The sequence below is a fragment of the Denticeps clupeoides genome, chromosome 4, assembly GCF_900700375.1.
Source record: "Denticeps clupeoides chromosome 4, fDenClu1.1, whole genome shotgun sequence".
Taxonomy (NCBI): domain Eukaryota; kingdom Metazoa; phylum Chordata; class Actinopteri; order Clupeiformes; family Denticipitidae; genus Denticeps; species Denticeps clupeoides.
This window is the reverse complement of record NC_041710.1, coordinates 22,990,857-23,001,994: the sequence shown is the minus strand read 5'-3', so window position 1 is coordinate 23,001,994 and position 11,138 is coordinate 22,990,857. Positions and strand designations below refer to the sequence as shown.

General features: G+C 39.3%; 1 protein-coding gene across 1 annotated transcript; it reads left to right on the top strand.

Annotated features, from left to right (window-relative positions):
- The first annotated feature begins 447 nt into the window (after positions 1 to 447).
- Positions 448 to 5,167, top strand: slc34a2a (solute carrier family 34 member 2a). The gene is made up of 13 exons (XM_028975759.1): positions 448 to 611; positions 1,286 to 1,349; positions 1,488 to 1,598; positions 1,687 to 1,815; positions 1,995 to 2,138; positions 2,220 to 2,331; positions 2,804 to 2,996; positions 3,099 to 3,194; positions 3,305 to 3,425; positions 3,734 to 3,901; positions 4,151 to 4,267; positions 4,453 to 4,577; positions 4,670 to 5,167. The coding sequence occupies exons 2-13, from the start codon at positions 1,289 to 1,291 to the stop codon at positions 5,165 to 5,167; spliced, it is 1,875 nt and encodes a 624-aa protein (XP_028831592.1). The 5' UTR covers positions 448 to 611; positions 1,286 to 1,288.
- The last annotated feature ends 5,971 nt before the right edge of the window (positions 5,168 to 11,138 follow it).

Sequence of the window (11,138 nt, the reverse complement as noted above, 5' to 3'; positions counted from 1 at the left end):
AAAATATCATATAGCAACATTGTGCTACATCATTTAGAAACAACTCTCATTTTCTGGGCAAGCCCTGTCACTTTTGTGTACTGGAAAGGCAGAAAATTATAAATATAAAAGAAACAAAGGAGCAAAATAATCTGATATACACTGAATTTTAAACTAGATATTGCATCTGTACTGTTCTTTTCTGTTAGTGTAGAACACACACACACACCTCCCCAACACACATTCTCTTCCACACATTGAAAAGACATGTGACTGTTCACATTTTTCATTGACTGACACAAAGTGCATTGATTGCTGTCCCACATTATGCTCCCGCCCACACAGAGTCTGGCCTACCCTGCCCTGCTTTTATCACCGCTCAGGTTAACCTTGGACATGGGGATTCCTCCCTGCCTCCATGTAGTATAAAAGCCTGGCTCCCCTGGAACTGTAGGAGAGTGTGTGGTGATACAGGAGGGATATGTTTCACTTGAACGGACAGAAAAGTAATACTTTACTCAGTTACTGAAGAATACAAAAAAAGGTTCCATACGTCAGGATATCAGGTCTTATAGTGCCGATAGGCTTGCAACCCTATCGCTGAAGACACAGAAACAAACAAACTGTCCCAGGTAAGTCTTTATTCTTTGCCTAGAGTCTGACCACTGAGATTTTATCCAGTTACACCAGGCACAGGAAAAAAGAATGAAAAATCCTGTAAACTTTCCTTCCTTGTGTTAAGATATTGTATTATGGATGATGTGTGATTAGCTGTTTAGTGTATTAAGCAGTTTACAGAGACTAGGCAGAATACAGATATACTTTATAAAACATGCATTGATTTAATTGCATTCATTTAACTGGAAAAAACAGTGCATTAAAGATGCCTTAAAATGGATATTTCTTCTGGTTAAGTTTGTACAGGTTGTCATTGGTGCTTGAGTGTTGTACTTATTCAATATTTTTTTTCTTTCATTTTAAATAATCCAATTTTAATATATAATGTTCCTCATAATAATAAAATCCAAAGTCCGACTTAATATACTGTAGATGACAAAAAAAATAACTTTATTTTTTCACATTGATTTTCTTTTGCACAATAAATTGCTAACAATTTGGAGACAGCACATTCTTACACAATTATCAAAATAATTTATTGCTACATTATGTCATATGAGGTCCTATTGAGGTAGACACTGAATAACAAGCCATATATCAATACATTTGATATAAAACATGCTAAGATGCAGAATAACATCTGTTCTATAAAAATATGTCTAATAAAAGTTGGGCTCTGCTTTGACAGCTGATGGCTCCTAGGCCAGACATTGAAATTCACTGTCTGGATCAGCAAAAAGACGACCTCGGTGGTATGTACACTTTAATTTTTTTTATTCACATTCATAGAATAAATGTAAAAATGGCATATAGGTTGATTCACATTATTGTGATTTTTACTTGTCCATCACTACAACATTCTGTCTCTGTTCATTCATCTTACAACAAAGTTAATGAGTCCATTGGCCCAGCCCACTCCACGGTGGCTCTGATCGAGGGTGAGTCTGAGCAGGACCCATGGGACCTGCCAGAACTGCTGGATACAGGCGAGAAATGGTCTGGTAAGATCATCTGTCATCAAATGCAAACATTCAAAATGACTATGGTTTTTTGAATGTTGAACAATTTGTCTGTCTACCCCATTCACAGAGTTGAATACCAAAGCGAAGATTCTCAGGGTGGTGACCTCTGTAGGGAAGATCATTCTATTGGTTGGCTTCCTCTACATGTTTGTCTGCTCTCTGGACATCCTTAGCTCTGCATTTCAACTTGTTGGAGGTACGTGCACAGAAATATTCCACTAATCTAAACATTTTTACCTGAAATGAATCCAAATTTAAATTAGACAATGTTACAAATATGTTTTGTTAGAGTAATTTGGAAAAGATATTGCATGTATTAATTGTGCATTTTGTTCAAGTTTGCATGGAGTATAAAGTTTGGTTTGTTTTGACCAGGAAAAGTCGCAGGGGATATTTTCCAAGAAAATGAGGTGCTCTCAAACCCACTGGCCGGCCTGGTCATTGGGATGTTGGTCACCCTACTCGTACAAAGCTCCAGCACGTCCTCCTCCATCGTGGTCAGCATGGTGGCCTCTGGATGTGAGTCTGACTCGACAGTGTTAAAATTGTGGCAGGCATGACAGCAGCATGGCAACTGGTGATTTTCCTTATGTTTAATAGTGTTACAGGTTCAGACCGCAGTTCCTATCATCATGGGCACTAATATTGGCACATCCATTACAAATACCATAGTGGCAATGACCCAGGCTGGTGACAGGAGCATGTTTCGCAGGTGACTTTACTTGGCTTACATACAGAACTGCACAACCCTTACACGACAGCAGAATGCATCACAATTTAATGAAATGCCTCAGACTTCAATAGTTTTCAGTCTGAAATTGTAATAAAATGTGAAACTGACTAATTTCAGATAAACTTTATCAGACATATCAACACACCAGGGGGCAGTCGTGGCCTAGCGGTCAAGGAAGCGGCCCCGTAATCAGAAGGTTGTCGGTTCGAATCCCGATCCGCCAAGGTGCCGCTAAGGTGCCACTGAGCAAAGCACCGTCCCCACACACTGCTCCCCGGGCGCCTGTCATGGCTGCTCACTGCTCACCAAGGGTGATGGTTAAAACCGCAGGACACATTTCATTGTGTGCATCGTTATTTATTATTTATTGTTACCAGTCAGTCAAAATGATCATGATCTTTTATTTGTTAATGTCAGAGTCACAAGACATAAAGATGAATATTGTGTCCAGGGCCTTTGCAGGTGCCACAGTACACGACTTCTTCAACTGGTTATCTGTTCTGGTGTTGCTGCCTCTGGAGGTGGCTACTGGTTATATGTACAGATTCACCGAGCTGCTGATAAAGGCCTTCGACATTCGAAGTGGCAATGCTCCCGCACTGCTCAAAGTCATTACTGACCCCCTCACACACTCGATCATTGAGGTAGGCATGCTGGTCTAGTCCCCATGAACAGTTATATCTTGTTGCCATCATTACCTCTTCAGATATTATTCTAAACTGGACTCTCTCTGACCCTTTGAACAGTTGGACAAAACGGTTATTAGCGGAATTGCTACTGGTGACCCTGAAGTAAAAAACAAGAGCCTCATCAAGATTTGGTGTAAAACATTCACTAACACAGTAAGGGTCGAAAATATATCGCTGAGGCAACATGCTAATATATGAATGCGATAGAAATGCTGAGTTTGGGCACAGTTCCTGGTGATTATTATTGAATATTTATTGCTCAGACCCTGATGAACGTGACCGTGCCTGGGGTGGAGAACTGCACATCTCCTTCCTTCTGTTGGACCGATGGTGAATTCACTTGGACCCTGAAGAATATATCACAGACCATAAACATCAAGAAATGTACGTTTGACTGACTTGCACATTTAACTAGCATTTTTCTGAACACGAACACCCTGTGTATGTTGTCCGTCCAACCTTTCCCTTACACTACTGTGCATTTTTTTGCCCTGATTAGACCGGATGAGACCTTTTTTATGTAACCCAAACAAAGAAAGTCTTCTTGTGCAACTGTTCAGCTATGTGTACAAAATATACAGAGAGGTATCCTTGCAGACAGGCTATTAAGGCGAATAGTAGACGGGTTCTGTTCGTCTGCTAGCTGCTGAAACAACTCACCCACTTGAACGTTTGCTAATGTGTTTCAACAGGTAGCCACATCTTTGTGGACACCAACCTGTCAGACATGGTGGTGGGTTTGATCTTGTTGGCTTCCTCCCTGCTGGTGCTCTGCCTGTGCCTCATCTTGATAGTAAAGCTCCTCAACTCTATGCTAAAAGGCCAGGTTGCCTTGGTCATCAAAAAGATCATCAACACAGGTGAGCAGCAACTCTTCATATTACAGAGTTAAAGCTGAGTGATTAAGTACAATAATAATTAAGCTGCCAGGGTGGATTTATGCAACAATAATAATAACAATAGTAAAAATAATTCATTTATCAATCAAGTAAATCGAATGGGAATATTGTGCTGGCAACAGGTCCCAGCAGTGTTAAAATGGACATTGTTACATAGGTCATTAAATACTGCAAATCCATAATGGAGCTTTGTTATATTCCTCACTACAGATTTCCCATTCCCCTTTGGTTGGGTGACCGGATACATTGCCATCATAGTTGGAGCAGGCATGACTTTTGTTGTCCAGAGCAGCTCTGTCTTTACTTCTGCCATCACCCCCCTTGTGGGTAAGTAAATATGGCAGAACGTCACATCCAGTCAATACGAATGGTGTCAAATGTGTTCATGCTGGAATAGCATCGGTGCTGGGTTATTCCAGGAAGAAATAATGTGGGCTTATCTGAACGAGTATGGAGTTGTCATGAGAAGTGTTTCATTTTTTCCAACTAACAGTGTATGTGTATTTGTTAAGGTTTTGGGATCATAAGCATTGAGAGAGCATATCCTCTTTCTTTGGGGTCAAATATTGGCACAACTACAACTGCCATTTTGGCTGCAATGGCCAGTCCAAGTGAAACACTTGGAAGCTCTTTGCAGGTCAGTCAAACAAATATTTCTTTGCATTCTTTTTACACACTAAAGGCACACTAAAGACACAAACCTATAAACCACATTTTCCCTTTCCTCAGATTGCTCTTGTTCACTTGGTTTTCAACATGTCTGGCATCATACTTTGGTACCCCATCCCCTTCATGCGTTTCCCAATCCAGCTGGCCAAGGCACTGGGAAACAAGACAGCAAAGTACCGATGGTTTGCTGTGGTCTACATCCTCGCGTTCTTCTTCATCATTCCTTTCCTTGTCTTTGGTCTCTCTGTAGCTGGCTGGCCGGTGCTAGCTGGCATAGGTGTCCCTATCATTGTTCTCATTACTTTTGTTACAGTAGTGAATGTACTGCAGTGTCACTGTCCACAGTGGCTACTGCCCTGTTTGAGAACCTGGGACTTCCTGCCACTGTGTGCTCATTCTTTGAAGCCATGGGACCATGTGATCTCTGTCATTACAGCCCACGTCTGCTGCTGTTGCAAGTGCTGCAAGATTTCTGAGGAGAATAAGGAGAAAGAAAATAAGAAAGACCAGCCTCATGAGATGAATTCTGTGGTTATCCTCAAAGCAACAGGTTTATAACAAAATCACACCAACAGTGTACATTTTATAATATGTGACAATATCAACATATGCCAGTGATAAAGGGAACAAATTCTTCTTTTGAATGCCGTTACATTCCATAGGATTATATATCAAAAGAAAACAGTGCATCAGGACCAGATTGATTAATGGAGTGTCTCATAGTCCTTCATCTGACTCAATATTATGGGCGCTATTTTTGAACTTCAGCTATATGTTGAATGAGGAACACAAAACAATGGCTTGGTTGTTACCAGTTTCTTGTAGAAAAAAAAAACGAATTCTTCATTCTGGATGAAACATCAAGATTGAGTTTCCTTACCGTTTTTCTGTCCATCTTTGACCTTATATTAGTGAACAAACCCCATGCTTAGCGACAGTTTTAAAACAGTTCCATATGCCCTATTCCCTTATTCTCTGTGATAACAGATTTAAGTATTCAAGAATTGTGTTTAAGCAATATAAGAATGTATGCTTGAATGAACATTTTTTTTCAGTTTCTCATGATAATAATTTATTGATGCAAGATAGTGTTTTATATGGTTAATAATGTGCATACATTATTTCATTTTTAAAAAAACTCTTCTGGGAAGAGTGAAGCCAAAACAGAAACTAAATAATTGTAATGCATTGATAGAAACAAGCATACCAAATGTTCTGACTCAGTCACATAGTCATAAGTCAGACAGTCACATTTGCTTTTTGAAAAAGGACATTCTGTGTTCTCCAATAAACACAGTATACATCATTAGAAGTGCTTGATCGTCATGAATATTTCAACACAAATAAAAACATGAAATTATATTTTAGAGCTTATGCATTTTGTACTGAAATATATGTATTTTTTGTGTATGAACATTTAGATGGTCTCATAACATATGTTACAATTAATGCTCATGAAATGAAATTAAACTATAGAGATTTGTACTTGAAATAAAAAAAATGTTCCTTTTGCAAAAGCATGTTTATGTTTCAATAACTTAGATACAGTCATGTCCAACAATAAAGCACCTTTTGATGTTTCAACCCACTGTTTTCCATGAATGTCCTGTCAGTAATGAAGCTTTAAAAAATCCTTTAAACATTTATTCTTCATGAACAGGCGGGGCAGTCTGACCTCGGAATGGTTCACAATGCAACGTGTGCAGCTGCTGGGAATACATATTGATTTATTTATTGATGAACAAACCATGTACGTGACTCATGAATATCATGTAATACCTGCTGATACCAGCAGACAAAAATATTTTCAAATTACATTAATATGCATGTTCATCATGTTAACTGGAATGTTAACAGTTTTATGAATTAAATGGATCAGTAAATAAGTATTGAATGCACATCATTGGCATTCAATACTTATTGAATGCCCAACAAATATGTGACCACATATTTGTCGCATTAAGAAGGGCATCCGTCATAAAACTTTTGTCAAATCTTTGTGGTGACCCCTGAAGGAAGCGCAGTCATAAGAAGATCAAAACATCAAATCTTCAAATCTTCATTCCCCTCTTTGCCTTTTTACATCTGCCCTTCTAGTACATTTCAATCCTTCCATGCAAGTGAAAAAGTAAAAAGGGAATTGATGCCAATCCTGACTTCAGTGGAGCAGGCAGGAGCATATTCCATTGTTCCATGGTCCACATTCTGATACTGTAGGTTCTTAATCAGGGGACAGAGGTCAGCACTCATTACCCTTTTGCTGACCACACGTAAGGCTTTTTTGCTGACCACACGTAAGGCTTTCCACTATTTAAGTCACTGAAACAAAGTCACTACAGTAATTGAGGCCTAACCTAACCAATCTAAACTGCCTTCCTTTGGACTCGCCTAAGATTTCTGTTTTGAGGTACATACACTCAAGGAACACGGGCCATATTTGCCACATTGTTGCACCTCTGCACCTTTAAACAACGTTTCAATATTAAAGTAATAACAATGACCTCCCACCAGGGGTTATGTTGCAGTTTCAGAACTGGAATTCGAAATTCTTCCAACACAGAACAGGAACTTCACTGGTAACGCCTGGTCTAGGCTACTGGCACCCTGTTTGAAAAGCCAGAGCCAAAAAAAAAAGGCACCAAAATGAAACAGGATACAGCTAATTGCAATAATATCTTTATGGCTGTTATCGCCGATTGACACGAAGACTCAAAGTATAGAAGGGATAGGTTAGGACAGCACAGTCAGTTCTCTCAGATTGGCTGATGCCGAGATTAACTATCAGCCTTGGCTCCAACACTAAATAGATGAAGTCTTTGATGTGAGAACCCTGACAACACCAGATAACTTTAATTGCTCCTGTACTACCAGCACCACCATGGGCTACACATACTCAAACCACTATAAAAACGAGTGCACTGAAAGGCACACACAGTACAGGACTTATACATGCTGACATAGACATGATGGTCAATATGTGTTATACTAAAGTGCAGGGGCATTATGAATTAGTTCTGGCAGCAGCTTTCAGGTAATGTCATTGGTCCATACATGTAATATTTACATGCTGCATTGGTGAGAGTCAGCCTTACACACTCAGTATGTTAATGCTATCTATGATATCTATCCCATGACATCAATGTAGATGCAGTCTTTCACATGTTGGAGGCTGAATATTAATAGCACCATATTGTTTAACCTCTGCCCCTAAAAAAATTAACATGCTCCAATATTATGTAATGCCATGCAATGTAATGTGGTTATGACCTTCGCATTTAAGAACTGGAATCATTTTGTTAAACCCTGTATGGGTGCCATTCCCCATTTCCTTTTAGAAATAGCTGACATTATGTAGTGAGAAGTGGTTAAAACAAGAAGTGATGTCCATTTTGCATGCCTTGTTATGTTTGTTACAAACAGATGCACCTTAACCTCTAACCTCAATCACTATATGCGACATAAATAATGGTCTTCTGTAAGAATGCCTCCACTAAAATCATTTAGTCGCTTCTAGTCCTTTCATCTAGTCAAATGTCATGAGCACACAAGTTTCTGTGAGTGATCGATAAAGTGGCATATTAAATTTGAGCTTGGCCAGTGGTTCGAAGATTGAGCAATAATTAGGATTAGCCAACAATATTACCTCTGGCAATAATCAACCTAGTATGATAACCGATATTAAGCCATTATTTTTATGAAAGCATATCACTGTCATATAAAGTCTTTCTTAAAAGAACCAGTGTTAAGCTAAAAATTTTTGTGTGACACAGCAAATTGCTACTGAACTCGAGTTAAGAGTTAGAAGGTGAAGACATGAAGACAGGACAGGGACAGTTTGTCCAAACAACATTGTTTCGTTATTCTCTCACTCACTATCCTTAACTGCTTAGTCCTGCTGAGGAGCCCTGAGCCCTCCTAGGACACTGTGCGCAGGGCGGGGCCTTACCCAGGGTGCGGGGCCAGCCCACTGCAGGGCTCACTCAGTCACTCAGTCACTCACACACACCAGTCATTCACACACTCCCCTGTGGGCAGTGTACAGTCATCTAGTTTACAGCACAGCACAAGAACTTGGGTTCTTTGGCCAAAGTATTGTTATTATTATTATTATTATTATTATTATTTTAAGCAGGTGATGTATTCTTGAAAACAAGAATACATCACTGTTCAATAGCTCACAGCATATTGCCAGATGCACTATATATGATTTCCTTAAACAGACTCTTTATGATATCTTTACATTTATATTGGTACATTAAGGAACATGGCAGGTAAGTAAAGAAGCTGATGTTGTCAAATAATGCTAAGTTTTCTGCTATTTATAATTTTATTAATTATTAATCATGTATATTTTTATTTTAGAAAGGTGCTCTGAAACATAATGTATTATCATTATTATTATTATTATGCATAGCAGGGTGTTGGCTGGAAGTGTTTTAAAGACAGTAATACTATGCAGCAGATTTATTTCTGTATAAAACATCATTAAAATGATTATATTTAGGGTAAAACAGTATAGATTTGAGGCTGCTGTGCCACTAACACAGACAAACACACACACCTTCACCAAATCACTTGCACTCAGTTGTAAGCCACACCCTGTTCAATGCAACACACATGTGCACCTACTGATTACTCACCTTTACATTTCTGATGCACCCGCTGGTGGGTGTCTGATCTTCATCTAGATTATTTTTGAGTAAATCGGCACAGGGTTCTTCACTCCCCCTTAGCATGACACAAATAGGCATGTGCTTAAGAATGAAAGTGAAGTGATTGTCATTGTGAAACACTGCAGCACAGCACACGGTGACACAACGAAATATGTCCTCTGCTTTGAACCCTTGGTGAGCAGTGGGCAGCCATGACAGTTGCCCAAGGAGCAGTATGTGGGGACGGTACTTTACTCAGTGGCAACCTTAGCGGCTTGGGATTCGAACCGGCAGCCTTATGATTACATTTACATTTACATTTACATTTACATTTACGGCATTTGGCAGACGCCCTTATCCAGAGAGACTTACAACGTGCTTTTAAATTACCATCGATGAAGAGATCAATTCCGGTTCACTAGGACCCCCAACTATGAATACAATCTTTTTATTCACTCTGTTGTAGATTCTGTACACAAGTCGACAACAAGAAAGTTACAATTTAATCTAAATATTCTTTAAAGAGGAAGGTCTTGAGCTGCCATTTGAAGGTGCTCAGTGACTGAGCTGTTCTGACCTCGAGGGGAAGTTCATTCCACCACCGAGGGGCCAAGACGGAGAAGAGTCTAGATGAATGTCTTCCTCGTACCTTTAGCGATGGAGGGACCAGGCGAGCAGTACCGGAGGCTCGGAGTATACGAGGTGCAGTGCGAGGTGTAATAAGGGCTGTGAGGTAGGATGGTGCTACTCCATGTTTGGCTTTGTAGGCCAGCATCAGTATTTTGAACCTGATGCATGCAGCTACTGGGAGCCAGTGGAGGGAGCGTAGCAGAGGGGTGGTGTGGTTGAAGATCAGTTGTGCTGCTGCATTTTGTATGAGTTGTAGAGGTCGGATGGTACATAGTGATTACAGGGTCGCTTCCTTAACCGCTAGACCACCACAGCCCCACGTCATCAGCAAATATTTGAATGTCCTTGCCTGCCACTCATAAAATCAGAACCTTAGTCACTGAAAGACAATATTTATAGTCGTTTGCACAGATACACTATTTAATACATGAATTTGTACATTATTGTGAACAGCCTAAGTACTGGATCCTCGACTGCAAAGTCCAATAGATTCAGTTACATAGCACATGCATAAGATACGCTGTTCTATAACTGGACTTGCGGCTTTATCAGTATGTTACATATTACTATGACTAAAGAGATTCTTATCTCAGGATTGGCATTCATTGAGAAAAGTAAATAAGCATGCCTGGAACTACCTGTACATTACGAAGTGTCACCGCACGCCTCCACCCGATTAGAATCAAGGGCCTGGCCAGACTTTAATGTACAATAGAGGGGGTTGATCAGGAAAATGCCACTGTGCTACTCCCAATTCAATAATAATATCAAAGGACTGTTCCCAAGCCTAGAAATTAAGAGGCAGTAATGTCAGAAGCACTGAGATTGTTTCCTAGATAACGGGCGAGTGTCTAAATTCCAGGAACTTTTGTTATTGTTTGTTTATTTACTGTTTATTGTTTATGTATTCATCTGTACTTTTACAAACATGTAATTCAAATCTGAATATATGCTTCATATACTGTATATACTACAATGATAAGACAATTAATATGATTTTCTCTGAGAGAATTTCCATGGCCAAATGAAGCTGTACACATAATGCAACAGCAGCATCTATTGTCAAAAACAAATATTGCCTCTATATATTACTGGACCACATATCTTGTTTTTTATGACAGATAAAACCTTTTCATGAAACTTAGGAGTATATGTACATATATTTATGTTAAATATTTATGTTAAAATGTAATTTTACAACACTTTAGAACACACTCTTAATAAAATGTTTTGTTCTTTAACAACAA

Bases quoted from the DNA above. Each gene is read 5' to 3' on its own strand.
- slc34a2a (XM_028975759.1), top strand. From the start codon at position 1,289: ATGGCTCCTAGGCCAGACATTGAAATTCACTGTCTGGATCAGCAAAAA. The intron at 2,139-2,219 runs GTGAGTCTGACT...TATGTTTAATAG, and splicing joins CAGCATGGTGGCCTCTGGAT to TGTTACAGGTTCAGACCGCA. The intron at 2,332-2,803 runs GTGACTTTACTT...TATTGTGTCCAG, and splicing joins GACAGGAGCATGTTTCGCAG to GGCCTTTGCAGGTGCCACAG.